Source organism: Mirounga angustirostris, unplaced genomic scaffold (genome assembly GCF_029215605.1).
Source record: "Mirounga angustirostris isolate CCGP_5_RB_7025 unplaced genomic scaffold, mMirAng1.0.hap1 SCAF_8, whole genome shotgun sequence".
Lineage (NCBI taxonomy): Eukaryota > Metazoa > Chordata > Mammalia > Carnivora > Phocidae > Mirounga > Mirounga angustirostris.
The window spans coordinates 94,463,517-94,481,875 of NW_026991716.1; the positions used below are offsets into that span (position 1 = coordinate 94,463,517).

The 18,359-nt window shown below is 42.7% G+C and overlaps 1 protein-coding gene and 1 long non-coding RNA gene across 2 annotated transcripts in view; one reads left to right on the forward strand and one right to left on the reverse strand.

Moving 5' to 3' along the window:
• Positions 1–2,241: 2,241 nt before the first annotated feature.
• Positions 2,242–18,359, reverse strand: part of LOC135365595 (uncharacterized) — a 59,462-nt gene continuing 43,344 nt past the window's right edge. Inside the window, exon 7 of the long non-coding RNA XR_010413729.1 lies at positions 2,242–2,512. This is a non-coding gene — a long non-coding RNA (uncharacterized LOC135365595). The remainder of the gene's footprint in view (positions 2,513–18,359) is intronic.
• LOC135365593 (coiled-coil domain-containing protein 162-like) lies at positions 2,779–13,191 on the forward strand. Its single transcript, XM_064597975.1, has 3 exons — positions 2,779–3,126; positions 5,817–5,982; positions 10,785–13,191. Exons 1-3 carry the CDS (start codon positions 3,103–3,105, stop codon positions 10,925–10,927), a joined length of 333 nt encoding a protein of 110 aa, XP_064454045.1. The 5' UTR covers positions 2,779–3,102; the 3' UTR covers positions 10,928–13,191.

Here is an 18,359-nt window from a genome sequence, read left to right on the forward strand (position 1 = left end):
CCTATGCTTGACTGCGAGACCCAGTCTGGGCAGGGAAAGGAGGGAGGTCAGAATGGAACTGACAGATGGAAAGGGGAGACTAAAGGGCTGGACCATGTCAAGGAGCATATTTTGTGGGGATAATGGAGGTTTACTGGGAGTGAATGAGTAAGAAAACTGGAATAAAAGGTTGGGATAGGAAAAGATGGGAAAGTGGGATGTTGAGTTTAAGTCTTTGGAGGTGACATGATCCCAGGTAAGGATAAGGTCTGGAATGTGGCCCCAGAGTGGGTGGCTAAAGGGGAATGGAGGTGAAGGGGGATGATATTGAGCAGGTCAATGAACTTGCAGGCTAGGGAGTTGATGGGCCATCCACAAGGAGGAGGGAGGAATCCCCCTTGTGGGGCTGAGAACCAGGTTATACTCTTGTACTCTGCACCCAGAGCTTGCTGCTACTCTCTCTGTCCTTCCTCAGCAGATGACTGCTCGCTGCAGGCAGGGGTGGAAATGGGAGGAAAGAATGGAAGAGAAATAAAGGATAACACTTGGTAGAGGGCCCTGCGGCTCCGGGGATGTTTGTGCTTCTCTGAGGCCAAGGACTGGTTCAGCCACCCTGCTGCTGCCAGCCCCTTGGCCCTCAACCTCGTGTGCTCGGCCGCAGACCTGGTGACTTTTTATTGTTGATATTTGATGTTTCTTTGGGGCACCTTTGGACATTGTGAACTGAACAATGGAGATAAGACTGGATTACACTGGCTTTGATCTGCTCCAGGATCGTTTGACTTTGTGATTGCTGAAATAAAGGAAATTCTCCAAACTAACACCATCCTTTGTTCCCAAGCTTCAAATTACCTGATTAAAACCCTGAGACTTAAAAGGTAGCTTTAAGGCCAGTGATTCACTTCACGTACATTTTTAATGATTTAAAAAGTCTCATACTCTGAATGATATTGAAAACACACAGCCCTCAGTTAAAATGAATTACATTTTACTTTAGTAACTCCCAGAGACCCAGAAACAATAACAAGAGTCAAAAAACAGCCCTATGATTTCCAAAGTGCCCTCCAGAAGGTGAGAACCTCCCACCTAGAGTCCTTGCTAGGGACAACGGAAGTGGGCATGAAAACCAGGTACAAGTATGGGAGAATAGTGGGATGAGTAGGACCTGAAGAGTAAAGGAGAAGAGAGGCTCTAAAAATGACTCCCTGATTTCTGGTTTAGGGGGCTGGGGGTTGTGGTTCTTTTAACACAGGAGGAGGCACAGGATTGGGGTAGAAGAGGGTAAGGAGTTCAGTTCTTGCCTTGTTTGACTGAGATGCTCTGAAACCCTGTCAGCCAAGAGGAAGCAAGTTGAAAGTGTGGAACTGTGGAGGGGGACCAGGCATGCACAGGTGGATTCAGGTGTCACCGGTGAATGGGTGGCATTTGCAGCCAGAAGAGTGGACACAACTGTCCAGGACTACGGGCAGAGTGGGAAGAGCAGAGGTGGACCCCAGGTTCCCTGGACAGGGGTTGATGTGGCGGGAGGGGTGGCTCCACACCCACGGCACACCTCCTTCCACTGTCTGTCTGTCTGTCTGTGAGGCTTGCCTTGTCTAGCATAACCGAGATGGGTCTGAGGTGGCACTCGTCTCTGGCCTTGCCCTAGAACCCTCAATTCTAAGACATCCTCTCATTAGTGTGTTCAGGTTCCCACTTGTTAACAAATAACCCCAAGGGTTCCTACCATGCCTCTCTACTGGGCCACAGGTGTCCCTTGCCCTCCCCCACCTTTGGCCACTTTGCTTAGATACCCTTACCTTAGCATTCTAATACCAAACTTTGTATAGCACTTCATAGTTTATAAAATACTTTTCACATGCTTGGTACTCGTTTTAAAAATTATTCCTTACATCAATTCTGTGAGTTAGGAATCATTATCCCCATTTTATGTATGAAAAGACTCAGATGGTAGTGCATCTAAGGCCACACAGCTGTGGGTGATGGAAGTTGGTCTCAAAATGGGGTCCTCTGATGCCAGAATCCACACCTGTTAACTGCACATAGCACCATTTTCACACCAGATGAACACAATTAGACTTAAAGCCATCAAACCATTCAAATGGAAAACAGTCCCCTCACCAACCCTCTGTTACAGTGGGCCACCTCATTCCTGAGATGACATAGAAACCAGGTCAAGATGCCACCTTCCCCCAGCGGGTATGCTAGAAAGATCATGGGCTTCCGTTGGTGTGAAGGTTAAAAACAGGCAAAACCCAACAAAATAATCTTTTAATGGTTTATCCATTTGTGGTAAAACCACAAAGAAAAACTTAACAGTGATGAATGTAAAATTCAGGATGGTGGTTTCTCCGAGGGACACCAGGGAGGTGCAAATCAGGCTTCCAAGGAGCCAGTGAGGGGCACCTGGGTGGCTCAGTCGGTTAAGCATCTGCCTTCGGCTCAGGTCAGGTCTGGGATCGAGTCCCACCCACGTCAGGCTCCCTTCTCGCAGGCAACCTCCTTCTCCCTCTCCTCCCTGTTTGTGCGCTCTCTAAAAAAATAAAAATAAATAATAAATAAATAAATAAATCCCAGCTTCATCTCTTAGGAGCTGGGCAGGCAAGCTCTCATAGGGCCTCAATTTCCCCATCTGTAAAACAAAGCAAGTACATTCTAAGGACTTAAGAATTCAGTGAGAAAATGCGTAACCCCCAGAACGGTGCCAGCCACCTCACTCACGTCTTCTCTTTGCTTTCTTACCACACCTTTCCTGCCCTCCAAGCCCACTCCTTCCTCCGACACAGCCGAGGCTAAAAGCAGCCTCCCTGCTCCTCTCTGCAGTTATTTATAACCCGGGCCCCCTGTGAGCGGCCTGAGAAGGAGGCGCGCTGGTCCCGGCTTGGACGCCGGCCTCGGGCTCCTGTGTCACCACAGCCCGGGCTCTGGCGCTGTGGCCGCAGGGCGGTGCTATAAATAGTGCACATCGGGGCCGCCTCCTTTTTCAAGAGAAACGCTGTGCCGACCCCAACTTTCTTTTAATGCCGCAGGAGTTTTCAGCCCCGGCCTCGGTGTTTGCTGTCTGCTGATGGGAAAGTCTTCCTCAATTTATGGTTCCTACCTCATCCTTCTGAAGTGCTGGGTATGTTCAAACCTCTGCCAGAAAAGGTTTGTATTTCTCTCTGTGTGCCAGAATGAAAACGGGCTGGGACTTTTTTATGTCTCACGGTTAAGCATATCAATCACAGAGAACGTCTCTTGTTTTTTTCCAGGGATATCTAGTACCTGAAATCTTCACACAGCTCCCAATATTTTTGCCTGCTTTATAATCCTTTCTCTTGGGCCTCATTATTTCCCTGAGTTCTGTTTCTCCCTAGTCACTAATGAACGTTAATTCGAGCTTCCCACATTCCTTATTAATCCTCAATTTCCTCCCACACCCTTCACGAAAATCCCACTCTGCTGCCCCGAAGCTAATGACAGGTCGAGATCACAATCCTAGTAATCAGCCTGTTTTTTGAGGGGTTGCTCTGTGTACCTAATTTACTGTTAGAGGATAATATTGATAACCATAAAAAAAAAAAAAAAGAAGTAGATCTAGAAATACACAGAGTACTCAAATAAGTATTTTTTAAGTAAAATGCAGTGCTGAAAAATGGCCATTTGGGAATATTCTGATTTTTCTTTAAGTGAAAACCTGTTTAACAACCTAGGTTTCTTACCCTTTTTTTCCTCTGCCCCAGTTTTATTGAGATGTAACTAATGAGGAAATTGTATGTATTTGAAGTGTACAACATGATTTATTTTTTTTTTTTAAGATTTTATTTATTTATTTGACAGAGAGAGACACAGTGAGAGCAGGATCACAAGCAGGGGGAGAGGGGAGGGAGAAACAGGCTTCCCGCAGAGCAGGGAGCCCGATGTGGGGCTCAATCCCAGGACCCTGAGATCATGACCTGAGCCGAAGGCAGACGCTTAACGACTGAGCCACCCAGGCACCCCTGAAGTGTACAACATGATTTAACATATGTGTACATTGTGAAATGATTACCCCAATTAAGTTAATTAACATATCTATCACCTCACCTAGTTACCTTCTTTTGCATGTGGTAAGAACACTTATCGACTCCCCTAGCAAATTCCAAGTATGCAATACATTATTATTAACTATAGGCACCATGCTGTACATTAGATCCTCAGAATTTATTCACCTGAGAACTGAAAATGTGTACCCTTTGACCAACATCTATCCATTTCCCACCCCTTGGTAACCACCTTTCTATGAGTTCAACATTTTGTTTTTTTAGATTCCACATATGAATGAGATTGTACAGTATGAGTCTTTTCCTATCTGGCTATTTTACTTAGCATAATATTCTCCAGGTTCATCCCTGTTGTTGCAAATGGCAGGATTTTCTTTTTTTAATGTCTGAATAGTATTCCTCTGTGTGTGTGTTTCAGTTTTTTTATCAATTTATCCATCCACTGGACACTTTGATTGTTTCCATAGCTTGGCTATTATGAGTAATGCTGCAATAGACGTGAGAGTGTAGATAGTCTCTTTGAGATACTGATTTTGGATATGTACCCAGGAATGGGAGGATCAAATGGTAGTTCTACATGCAAAAGAATGAAACTGGACCCCTATCTTTCACCTCTCATAAAAATTAAGTTGAAGTGGATTAGAGACTAAATGTAACACTGGAAACTGCAAAACTCTTGGAGGAAAATGGGAAAATCTCCTTGACATTGGTCTTGGTGATGATTTTTTGGATATAATACAAAAAGTATAGGCAACAAAAGCAAAAATAAATAAATGGGACTACATCAAACTAAAAAGCTTCTGCTCAACAAAGGAAACAATCAACAAAATGAAAAGGCAACTTACAGAATGGGAGAAATATTTGCAAACCACATATCTGATAAGGGGGTGATACCTGAAATATGTAAGGAACTCCTGCAACTCAACAATAAAATCTGATTTTAAAATGGGCAAGGGTCATGAATAGACATTTTTCCAAAGAAGACAACCAGATGGTCAACAGGTACATGAAAAGATACTCAACATCACTAATCCTCAGAGAGAGGCAAATCAAAACCACAATGAGGAGCACCCTAATGCCTGTTAGGATGGCTATTGTCAAAATGACAAGAGACAGCAAGTGTTGGCAAGGATGTGGAGAAAAGGGAACCCTTGTGCACTGTGGATGGGAATGTAAGTTGGTGCAGCCATTATGGAAAACAGTATGGAGTTTCCTCAAATAATTAAAAATAGAACTTTCTTTCATTGAAGAATTTTAGGAGTTTTAAAATATGTATTATATATTTTATAATTATTAATTATAAAGATAATTATATATTATATATATAAATACTACCTTCTTTAAGTTGGATCGTAATTTTCCACTTTTCCTTCACTTGAACATTTATAGTTAAGATCCAGGGTTTGATTTTTTTTTGTTGTGTGTTTAAACTACATTGATAAATACCTATGTTTTGCTTACATGTATTCCCTCACAGCAGTGGTGTCTGAATATGGGTTCCTGCTAGGAGTTTATCTGTGACCCTTGTAATCTATCAGTGGTCATACAAACACATTTTGCTTTGCTTCTGGTCACCAATGTCTTTAAGCAAAGAGAAACACATTGCTTTAAACCCCTCACTCCAGGAGTTACCTGTCCAAAGGCATATAACCTGTTGATGAATAGGTTTGTTCTGTTTTTCAGATATTATCCTGTATTGTATTGTGAAAATGTTTAATATTCTTGTTTAAAGGTATTATCCCTAATCAATGCTCATATATTTTTGTCTCTTAGAAACTTCTTAAAATGTATTTTTTCTGTTGATTTTACCCACAGGCAGCTTTTCGAGCCTTACAGCTAACTCTACAGCTGTTAGCCTCTCTCCATGACATTGTGGCCTACCTTTTCAGTTTTGCTAAACTTGGAAATTGTCCAACATGTTTTGAATTTCCTCTAAGTGCTAACCCCCTGAAAGGTGACTGGGGAGGAACTGAGGGCATTGGTAAGTGATTAGAGGTGATTCAGATCACCTTCAGGATTCACTTCAAATTCTATGAAGCTCTTTTCTTTCCCCAACTTCACTGAAGTATAATCGGCAAATAAAATTGTAAGCTATTTAAAGTGTACAAAGTGATGGTTTGATATACGCATACATCATGAAAAGATTCCCCCCATCTAGTTAATTAATATGAAGCTCTTAATACTTGGAAAGACAGAACTAAAATATTTTTTTTCATAAATGACAGTGAGAAGAAGGGCAAAGGGCAAAACCTCATGATATACTGTCTCCAAACTAATTAATTCCACATTTACAGGTTAAACCACAAAGTAAAGCAAGCAGGAGTGGGCCAGCCTGGGTTTTTACCCTGTATCTGCCACTTGGTTCCTGGAAGCTGGACACTTTACTTTCTGGGTCTCTCTCCATCGATAAAATGGGGGTGATAACACCTGTTTCATGGAGATGTTCTGTGGATTAAAATCTATGTAAAATTTCTACAAGAATGTACATGCCCTTCTACACACTAGTTTTCTTTCATCCCCTTTCTGGCCTTTGTGAGCTAATATGTCAAGGTCAGAGCCATGCATTTATTGTCAAGAATTTTTTGCAGACAGTCTTCTGTTAGCTAACAGTAGCATGATAGTCCTGAAGTAAGAATGATTGAGGCTTTAGTTTTATCCGCCAAGTGCTAATCCCATAAACCCTAAATAAGCACTAAGTTCTAAGATAAATGCACAAGGTAAATTAAAGACTGAAATGCTTAGTAAGCTGGGTTGATCAAAAGTAGGGAAACTGATCTCGTTATTTTAATAACTTAACTCGCAGCCAATTTATGTCATTAGTTATGTAAATATTAATTAACCGCAATATATTATAACAGAGTAGCCAAGGATTTTAAAGGATGAGAAGAGCCAATGGAATGAGATAATAATATGCCTATTTAAACCTAGCAGTCTTCAAACAAGTGTATTATACTCTGAATCTATTCCTGTCTGGCCAGTGCATAAAGAAAAGGTGTTTGTGGGAGACCCTGACTTGTTTGCTGGTAGATTTGCAGGGTGCTACTGAGCACTGAAGGAATCTGTAAACGTTCAGATGGGAGACCTAAGGAAGGGTATGAGTGGTGATCCTGGAGGAGGGTCGATGCCTGTCTCTGAGGAAAGGCGGCATGAAGGAAGGATAGATTGGGGCTGACTCAGCAGAAAACACAGAATTGTCAACAAACTAATGACATTTCAAAACTACTAGCATGTCTTCAATGTAAGAATCAAGAGAGTAGAGAAGTTCCAAAGCATACTTAGGGCCTTTTACTAATTCCGGGACTGTTACAAAAGGGGTTTACTCAGAAAATAAGCTAAGATACTCTTAGGGGAGCTGCTGGATTTGGGGAGGGTGTGGGGGCTGGGCTTTAGATGAGGGACAGGAGAAAGGTTGGGATGGGAAGAATGCCATCCCTGCCCTTGAGATAGGGAGATAGAAGCAGAAATAGAGCCAGAGCCATCTTTCCCAAGGAAGACCCTGCATAGGAACTCCTCCAGCATCTGGGAGGGCAGAGCCTGCAGGGAAGGTGATCTGGGGGTACTTGTCCGCCCTTGAATCAATGGAGAAAACTAGAGGGATGGTCTTGGCAAGACAGGAAAAGGACACTGGCAGAGGCAACAGGCCAGACTGCACATGGCCAGTCCAGAGATGGGTGAACCTACCAGTGTGACATTGAGCAACAGTAGGATATGAGGCCAAGTTGTTGAGGACCTAGAATTCAGGATGAAGGAAATCGGTTTCTTACTATTTATATGCTTCTGAACCAGAAACCACGGAAATATGTGGGGCCCAGGCTTTCCAAGGTGTGCATTTAGAGGCATGCACCTTGTCATGTTGCCAGCGAAAACATTTGTGCTCCAGGGAGAATGTGCGAAGTTTTGCATACTCTGCTCTGCTGAAAATAGGTAAAGAGCAAACTGAACTTAAAAAAAAAAAAAAAAAAAAAAAAATCCCACTCTAAGATAATCATCTTTTTAAAAAGACTCGGTTGCTCAGTTCCTGGCCTACTTCCCAGAAGGAGGCAAGGAGAAGTCAGGTGAACAGAGGAGATGAGTCTGTTCATATCCTCTCCCAACTCTTCTCAGCTATTGCCAAGCTATTTGGAGTTAGATAAAATGACTTTTGTGGGCTTATATGCTTTAAAACATTTTTTAAGGGGACACTCCAGATTTCAGCTTTGGTCCTCCCACTTGACTGAGGAAGCAGCTCTTCGACACTGAGCATGAGCTCTGTGGACCCTGCCAAATCCTCTCCTTCCTTGAAAGCCAGCAACTCCCTTTGGATCAGCAGAGGATGTAATCAGCATGTGGGAGTTTACACTGTGATTTCCTTGTAAAGGTTTAGGAGGCCAATTAAAGCCCAAATACTATCCACTAAACTTAGGGTTTCAGGAACTCTTGAGACAAACTAAGCACAAAATGTACCGGCTCTTGAGTATTCACGTGGAGACAGGGCCATTGTGATTCCTCTCTCTCTCTCTCTCTCTCTCTAATTTCCCAAATGGGGCCCTCTTGGGGAAAGGCTCATTTGTTTCCTGATGTTTTTCTGGCCGAGGGTCTACTCCACCCACCCCCCCCACCACAACTGCATGGAAACCATCTGCCCCATCCTCACGGAAAAGCTGACTGCCCTGCCCTGCCTGCCACCTTCCCTCCCACCCAGCAGCAGCTTGATGCCACTAAGAAAGGGAAGTCTAAATGAGGATCCTAAAATCTGTAAACCACAAAGAAAGGGGAGTGCCCACCTCCACATCTGTGTTTTGGTGATAAAGCTTCTGCTACCTATCAGCACAGAACAATTTTGCTGGGCAGTGATGGTATAAAGATGCACATACAGCCTGCACGTAAATGAAAAGAGAAAAAGTATCTGTAACCAACCACTGTAACAAGAGAGAGATTCTTGTTTGTCTTGACTACCTTCTAGCCCTTGTCCAAACACACTTTACATTTAACAGAGCTTTCATCATAGGGCGTGTGCACCTTTATATTCTTTTTTCATTGTCATTGCAGAGGACTCTAAACCTTCCCCTGGTTGCTACTTAGCCTGACAGAATGTCTTGCTTACAGACCGTCATGCTAGGCCTTGAACAAATAAGGCTCACTTACGAACCCCTCCCATCCACCACTAAAATTCTTGTATAATTCACTCTAACATGACTCCTCTTCTCATGGAAGTTTCTTTTCAGTCCAACATGACCATCAGATTTATAGAGAAGTCGTAAAAATTTTAATGATTGGATCCAATTTTTCAGAGGCTGGACGAGTACCTAAAAAACATTTTTCTCTTGTACGTAAAGCATCAGATGGATATGAAACCTAGACTGCTCATCTTTTCCTAAAGGCAAAAGCATATGTTGCAAGTATTAGCAACTCTTCTCAGTCCTGGTTCTGCTCTAGTCAGGCTCTCATGGGCAGCTTCCCCATTCCCTCAATTCCTCTGCCTCCCATGCTTGTGGGAAGATATCCAATACCAGATCAGATAGGATAGAAGGCTGCTCAAGTCTGGACAAGCTATGGAAAGAGTAACTCTGGAAATGCCTCATAGCTATCCCGTCTCTCTTCTGCCTCAGGCTACATGTCAGGTACAGTGACCACAGTGACCAGTTCCCACAGTCCTCTTCCCATAGCAGGGATGTTCTCTCACGTAGAAAGCCATCACTGTCCTCACTGGGAGTTGAGGAGCATTTCAGATCATTCTAATAGCCCTGGAAGTGTGGGCCCACCCACTTCCCCACTCTCCCTAAGAACTCATCATTTTCTTGCTGTGCTCTCCCATTCTGACTAGCTCCTCTCCTGGGCCAATAATAGTGATGCTACTCTAGCCATCTAGACCCAGGTCAGTTTCCTCAACCCGGCATTGAGTGCCATAAAAGGCCCCTAAATTAAATTTCCTTTCAAAACACATATAAGTCTGTTTATATCCAGCCCACTTTTGCAGTAAGGGTCCAAGAAATAAGTCAGTTTAGGATCTCTCACACCTACTCCTAAAATGATGAGAAGCTCCTAGAAGAGGGTGTGTGTGTGTGCGCACATGCAGGAGTGAGTGCATATTTCTTGCTTGCCTTGGATGGTCTTTTTTTTTTTTTTTTAAAGATTTTATTTATTTATTCGACAGAGACACAGCAAGAGAGGGAACACCAGCAGGGGGAGTGGGAGAAGGAAAAGCAGGCTTCCCGCTGAGCGGGGAGCCCGATGTGGGGCTCAATCCTAGGACCCTGGGATCATGACCTGAGCTGAAGGCAGATGCTTAATGACTGAGCCACCCAGGCACCCTGCCTCAGATGGTGTTGAGTCTTCTTTAATCCATGAGCCAGTGACAGGATGAGCCAGTGACAGAGGGGTTTGATTTGTATGGCATGGCTATGAGAAATGAATGCTGGTTTATAATCTATAATAACTTTAAGCCCCTAACAGATCTACTGAGACTTATATTTTCCCATTACTTGTGATTCTTTTTTTTTCAATCTAGAGGCTGTAGCCTTGTAAAATTTAAAACTTTCATTCAACAATATGTTCTTATTCTGCTGAAAAGCAAAGCAAATTTTTATCTTATTGAGGGAGGAAGGAAGGAAAGATAAATCAGACCTTGGGCTCTAGAACGTAAGACTTTGCTGGTCTTGCAAAATATATAATTAGTATGCTCACAAACAAAAAGAAGTACATTTAGGTAAAAAGTTAGCTTCAGAGGTGAAATAATGGCTCATTAGGTTAGCTGTCATAGCCTGTATGTTACACTGTCTGACTGAAATGTCATCCGTCTTCCAGGGTCTGAGCTTCAAGAGCTGCAGAAAATGATTGACAGCCTCCAGAACCCCCAAGACCCTACCCAGGTATCCCAGGCACTCCTCCTTCGAAGGGAGGTTGTATTTTTGCAGTTTGATGCTGCAGTGAGGCACCTCATCCGGTAAGGGCTGGAGCGTGAATCCTGTCCAGTTAATTGTGTAGGGCATGTGCTTCGACCATCGAGGGAGGTCACTCTTGGCAAGACTGAATAACGAGCTTAAAACAGTCACGGGCACAACCTGATCCAGAACACTGTGACTACCAAATGTGTCTTGCTGCAAAGCCTGTCCGTGTAGAATGTGTTCTTTTCGGATTATGATAGTCTTGATTTTATTAAATGTGATTTAAATATAGTTAGTTTGCATAACAATGGCTGCTTTTACTGTTCAGGTTGTTTAATTGGGAATAATATTTTTTATACTTGGGAAGATGATTCTAAGAGTTTTGTTTATTCTTTTTAGCCCTTAATTACCTTTCAAAAGAACAGAATTTTCACTGCACTTGTGAAGCCCCTGGAATTGGCTACCTGAGTTAAATTTATAAATTCAAATAAATAAATTGTAGCTATTAAGTACTCTGCATACAAAAGACAAAGTCTCTTTAGTTAATTAGTCATGACTGATGAGAAAATTAGTTTGGATTGAGAGTCATACTGTTTCTAGGATAAATAATAAGTTTTTTATGGGAAGGGAAGAGGTCAGGCCTGAGCATCTCTGCTTATTCTTAAATTGTCAAAATCAATTAACTTCCTTTGATTAATTCCCAGTGTAAGCATTTAGCCAATCAGGGGGACCTCAGGAGGCTACGCTCTTACCTGTGGATTGTAATTGCATTCCACCATTATTAGCATGGGCATCCATAGAGAATGGAAATGTAGGGATTGAACTGAACTCTATTTTCTCTTTCTATTCTGCATTTTCTTTACTCTGAGTATCCGGGGTCTCTGGATTCAAATTAATTCAGCAGAACAACGACAACAACAAAAAAATAGACTTGTTCAGTTTCTTTTTATTGACAGCTTTCTGAGCTATAGCTTTAGTCAAGTGGGTAGGATATAAGACCCTAATTGTCAGGAGGGCCATTCATTAGCCCTCTGACTCTGAAACCCCAACTCAGAATTTGTGAAGAATTTACACAGGATGAAGAAATAGAACTATACCCTGGAAGTTCTTTTCAGCTTCCAGCTATGCAGGGTTCCACTTGCTACTGTTCTCCCAGGGGAACTAGTCTGCTTCCTCTAGGAATTGCTTTGAGGGGCTTTCTTTGTCTGGGCACACTCAGTCTGCAGGAATGGAGGGCACTGTGTCCTATGTCTGGTTTCAGTAGATTCAGTATATCTTTCAAAAGACTCTAGAGGGAACTGCTCAGGACGGTAGAGCTTCATGAGTCCCTCATTTATCGCATTTCCTCTAGCCTTTTCATTCAGGGCTCTTCAGAGTGTGTATGTGTTTGGAGTCACACAGTTAGTAAGTGACAGACTAGAACTAGAACCTACATGCATTTGACTCCCAAGCCTGAGAACTAGGATGGATGCCAGACAGCAGGGTGGAGAGAAAAATAGACTCTGGAGAGAAGGCAGGAAACAGGAGAGAAAGAGAAATGAAAAGATAAATGTCATCCCACTTGATGATTCTAGTTGCTGATTCTATTGCTAAACCTGCAAACAAGGAAAAGTCCTCAGATAATCAAGAGACAGGAAGCATGGCAGAGTTCTCTCACACTTCCCCAAAGTTCACCAACTCTGAGCAAATCTGACTGTTGACCCCAGGGAACTTTTTGCTTATGTTAACTGAAGGCTTCTCCAGAATTTGAAAAGGAAGAACTGAACTTTCACCTGGAATGAGAGTAGCATGCTTCTATTTACTGCGGGGAAGTGAGGAAGGAGGTAGCTCAAGGACATCAAGATAGTGGCCCTGTGATCACCTAATATCTGGCTCCTGCTAATATGTGGCATAGATCAGATCTGGTAGCAGGATAGATGCACATTTCTTATTTTATTTATTTATTTATTTATTTATTTAATTTAAATTCAATTAATTAACATATAATGTATTATTTGTTTCAGCGGTACAGGTCTGTGATTCATCAGTCTTATATAATACCCAGTGCTCATTAAATCATGTGCCCTCCTTAATGCCCAGCACCCAGTTACTCCATTCCCCCCACCCACTTCCCTCCAGCAACCCTCAGTTTGTTTCCTGAGATTAAGAGTCTCTTATGCTTTGTCTTCCTCTCTGGTTTCATCTTGTTTCATTTTTTTCTCTCTTCCCCTATGATCCTATGCCATGTTTCTTAAATTCCACATATGAGTGAGATCATATGATAATTGTCTTTCTCTGATTGATTTATTTCACTTAGCATAATACCCTCTAGTTCCATCCACGTTGTTGCAAATGGCAAGATTTCATTCTTTTTTTTTTTTTTTTAGATTTTATTTATTTATTTGACAGAGAGAGACACAGCGAGAGAGGGAACACCAGCAGGGGGAGGGGGAGAGGGAGAAGCAGGCTCCCCGCAGAGCAGGGAGCCCGATGTGGGACTTGATCCCAGGACCCTGGGATCATGACCTGAGCCGAAGGCAGTCGCTTAACCAACTGAGCCACCCAGGCGCCCAAGATTTCATTCTTTTGATGGCTACATAATATTCCATTGTATATATATATGCCACATCTTTATCCATTCATCTGTTGATGGACATCTGAGCCCTTTCCATAGTTTGACTACTGTGGACATTGCTGCTATAAACATTGGGGTGCAGGTGCCCCTTCGGATCACTACCTTTGTTAGATGCACATTTCTAAGCACAGAAGTTTCACTCTGTCCCTGTCAACCTGCCCTCTACCAAGCTCCTGGTGGAAAGTGGTATTGTCCTCCAAGGCCATTGGAACCACATTGCCCAGGGCCCATCACTTCTGGGCATGTCCACCAACCTGCAGGAGTTATTTACTAGCTGATGCAAGAAATGCCTGAGAAGTGAGCTTATCTTTAATTTTAGGTGAAGTAATCATTGTGTTGAAAGAAAATGCTTGGGTGGTACAGCAGGTCTAATCGATCTTATCTGTTTGGCAAACTTCTATCCTAGGCCCCTGCCTGATTTTTGTATGGCCTCTGGCCTAAGGATAGCTTTTATAGCTTTAAATGGTTGGGGAAAAAATTTCAAGAAAAGAGTACTATTTTGTGGCGTATGAAAGTTATATGGAATTCAAACCTCAGTGTCCACAAATGAAGTTTTTCGAAACACAGTCATGCCCATTCATTTACAGATTATCTGGGACTGCTTTCACACACAGTTGAGCAGTTGCAACAGAGACCGTATGATACACAAAGCTGAAAACATTTACTATCTGGCCCTTTAAGAAAAAGTTTGCCAACCCCAGATTTAAAGAATTGGATTCCTTTGTAATTCAGGAATGGAGGGAGGCAAAGCAAAGCAAAATAAAACAAAAAGTCCCTTTATAGGGACTCTGTAGAACAGGATAAAACATGTGGCATGGAAGGTGCCATTAATCTGAATGTATTGCTGATGTTTGGAGTGATTAGGGCAAAAAAGAAGAAACTTGAGGAGATACCCTGAAGATACCAGTAACTTTTGCAGCAAGCTGGAACTGGGAGTACAGAAAGGGATCTCTAAAGAAAGCCACACCAGCTTCTCAGTCCTTAAAGTTTTGTGGGTTTTCCCTTCATTTTTAAATTTATTTTTATACTCATCTAGCTTAAGTGTCTCCAAACACAGAGATATTAAAGTGTGCCTCAGCGATCTGGGGACTTCTGAGATACAGAGAAGGCCTCCTGTGAGCCAGGGCTGGCTTATGACCATGGTCCTGGTCCCCAGCGTCTGAGAAATGAAGAGCCACACTCTCTGCCTGGTCTCCTCTGGGCTACTTTGCAGGTGCTTTTGTTGTTGTTTTGTCTTTTGCTTTCTTTTTTATATCCTTACATCCAGGAAAAACTCTAGCATGTGCCTTATGAATTTCCTGCTCCCTGTGATCTGAACCAGCTTGCCTGGGATCATGCCACAGGTGGATCTCTTGCACACAGGATGCCTGGTGTGTTAGGAAACCTTTGACTGCTTATTGACAATAAGGCAGCTGGAGGGTGGCAGAACAGTTTGGAGAATTCCGTGTATCTATTCTGATATTTTATTAGGTTGGCAGGTGCCACCGACCCAAGCAACAAGCCGGCCTTTCATTCCAGTGGGCTTCCTTGTTTCTTGAGTGCTGCCAGCAAGCTGTGCTGATCAGACATACCCTCTCAGAAGACACAGGCCCAGGCTTACCAAATGAGGGCCTCAGTGAGTTGCAACAGGACCCCATAACCTGTTTTCAGTATCTCAAAAGGCATGGTGAAAAAGACACATTTGCCCAAAAGCTCTGCAGGTAAACAGAATGTCAAGTTTCTTTCTTTTTTTAAGTGGAATTCTAAGAACTGCGATAAGGGAAAGAAGACATTTGCTTTGGATGAATTCCCACCACGTGCCGACTCCATGGGATAGAAATCGTTTTCCCCATTTTTACAGATGAGGAAATAAAGACTAGAAAAGTTGCATAACTTGGGCCGGGTCACACAGCCTGTTGTAGCAGAGCTTGCATCCGTGCAGTTTGTCCGACTCCAGAGCCCTATTCCTTCCTTTATAACATGTTTCTTCATTTCTTCCTGCAGCGCAGAGCTGGGGCTGGAGGCTGATGCGGTGTTGAGTTAAAGTTGGGAAAATGCTTAATGGCTGTTTGGTAGAAAAATCTTTCAAAATATGGGGTCCATGGAGAGGCGGGAAATAAAAGAAGATCTATGCTAAAATATATTGGGTATCATCTTGAGACCCCTTTATTCACATAGCATTAGAAACATTCTATTGATAGGAGCAGGATGGGTCCTACAAAGGACAGTGATCCAGACTGAGAAAGGACAAAAGTGGGGAAAAGAATAGCCAGTGATTTGGTCAGTAGTGCTGCCTGTAGTTTGACTCTGGTCTCTCTAGAGAGTATATCATAGTCTATGATTCTGTAGCTTGGACTAGCAGCCATATTCACATCTGAATGTATTATATTTTTGAATATATTTTTGAATAGTCTCCAAGCATCCATAAATTAATAGACCTAGTATGCATATGAATCTGTGTCTGGGCTGTGTCTGGGCTCTAAAACTGCCGGACATTGTGTTCATTTGTGGCACTTGGTAGTTACAAAGTTCTGCACAAACTTGCCAGGATAAGAGAGCACGTCAGTGTTCTGTGTTCTTTTATGTGATTGTCAGTCAGGTATAGCCACAAGAAGAGAACAGAAAAGACCCAGGAAAAACAAAGTTTATTATATTCACAGGTGCTAGAAACAGGATGTATGCCATGACACACACAGCCACATGGGAAAGCCACAAGGAGAGTGCTGAGGCCATAGCCTGGAAAGGCAAGGCAGGGCAGGGTGAGCAGTTTAAGATCTGCTGGGTTGAATAATTCCAGTGGACTCTGGGTGGCAGAGGTCGTCTCTACTTTTCTGTTGACTAGCCCTGGGATGAATAAAGCAGAGGACTATTGCCTCCCTACGTGCAAGGGTCAGATAGAAATGGTATGGCTTTGGATTGGTTGGTTTGCGTATCAAAACCATGCTCCCTGCTGAGTCCTTTGCCGTCTCTAAGAACTGGCTAGCCCAAGGAGGGGCAGTCTCTTTCTTAACCAGAAAGGTCTTTAAAGATGTCAAAACATCCATAATAAACAGAAAACAAATTTTAAAATGTAAGCGCTACATTCAAGGATTGAACAAGTAAGATGTGAACAAAGCTGGACCCAGAGGCCAAGAGAAAGAGAAATCATTCTATGGATTGGTGGGAGAGGAGAGCAGGAATGATATGAAAGGAGCCAACCAGGCAGAAGTTGTATGGGATACTGGGCTTCTGTGCTTTTGATTTGGGCTGAAGATAAATGTTTCTACTAGAATATTCTGCTTTTTGGTACCATTGTTTTGAGGAGATCCATACAATCTATACAAAGGTATGGGTGTAGAAAGTACCATGGGAGTTTAGAGGATGCTGAGAAGCAGCTGGATAATGAACTCTGCCTCACTGGGCTCCAAGTAGGCTAGAAGTTCAAACCCATTTTTGTATCTTGGACAGTTCTTGCACTTTGCTTTGTACATAGTAGGTGAATCATTAGAAAACACGTGAAAGATACGAAGAACAGGAGAAAATGTTCTCATTGAGCAACTCCAGGCTCATCCTTGAACTACCCGGATAAATCAATTATCTTATTGAGTCTCTCAGTATAAAATAATATTCAACTATCTTTTTTAAAATTCTCATTAAAATGTGAAAAGGTGGTATGATTTTTGTATTAGTACAATGGTTTGATGTAAAAATATAGAGCTCCCTTTATCTATCTTGAAGTAAAGTTCACAAGCCCCTTTTGCTGATGGCTAAAAGATTAAACTTTCTAATTCCATGTCATTCAGCCACATGTAGAGCTTAAAAGTGGTCAGTTTGAGATTTAAAATTAATTAATTCAAGATTAATTAATCCCCATTTCCCTTTGTTTTAATTGCCTCCTATTCACCCTGTTGGTAAGGGAGGGGTTCTGCCCTGGGGTTACGGAGATGGCCAAACACATGACACTGAACACTGGACAGGTGAGATTAAGGGCAGTTTACTAGTTATATATACTCACAGCCCAGGGAAGAGGACACTGCATGCAATGCAGAGCCACAGAGGAGTTGCCCTTGGGAACAGACTGAACAACCAGGAACAACAACAACTGTGGGAGACAGGCTTTGTAGTATCAAGAAGGTGTGATGTCCCCTCATTTCTGCAGGAGAATGTGATTGGTTCATTTGAATACTTTTGTGGTCTGGCAGGGAACTGAAACCACTACTCAGGGATAAGCAGGAAATGCACTGGGTCCCTTAGATAAGGAAGGTTATTGGACTAGGAGACCTTATCTGTGGGAACAGAGTGGAGAGGTGAACTTATAATTAAGCCATTCAAGGCCCTCTGATTTTACCAGGTACAAAGGCAGCACATGATATTGGACCTTAATTTTAGGCCTTACACCACACCTTTCTCCTCCTTCATTGCTCTCAGACAGATGATATAAGTGCCTGGGGGTGCTTATAAATCATCATAGCAGTTGAGGAGGAGCAGCTACTTCACCTACCCATCGTGGGTTATCTAGTCCAACCCCAGATCTCTTCTGGCTTGATGCCCAGCACCACACATAGACACTCTCTTGTGAGGGCTCAGGCACTCCCTAGGTCTTTCCCCAACACTCTGATTGTCTGCTCATCTCTGGGAGGCTGCATCATTTCCCTCAGTGCTAGTACCTCCGTCAGTCATGGTTAATCACCTTCTTTCTGATGTCTGCTTTATATAAGACTTGGGCCAAGCCCATGGAAAATCCAGGCAAAAGTTCCCCTCTGTTTCAGGATACCCTCTCCTCAGTGTATCCTGTGTCAGCATCTTTTTTTAGGTATCCACTAGACCTAAGTTCTAGAAATAGTCTTTCCTCGCTTACTAAACTCTTATTTCCTTTTAGGCAAAAAAAGTCATTGTAATTCATCATGCATAATTCCTTCTCTA

Coding starts and splice junctions, on each gene's coding strand:
- LOC135365593 (XM_064597975.1), top strand. CDS start 3,103: ATGTTCAAACCTCTGCCAGAAAAG. Junction 3,127..5,816: donor TCAAACCTCTGCCAGAAAAG/GTTTGTATTTCT, acceptor TTTTACCCACAG/GCAGCTTTTCGAGCCTTACA. Junction 5,983..10,784: donor GGGAGGAACTGAGGGCATTG/GTAAGTGATTAG, acceptor TCCGTCTTCCAG/GGTCTGAGCTTCAAGAGCTG.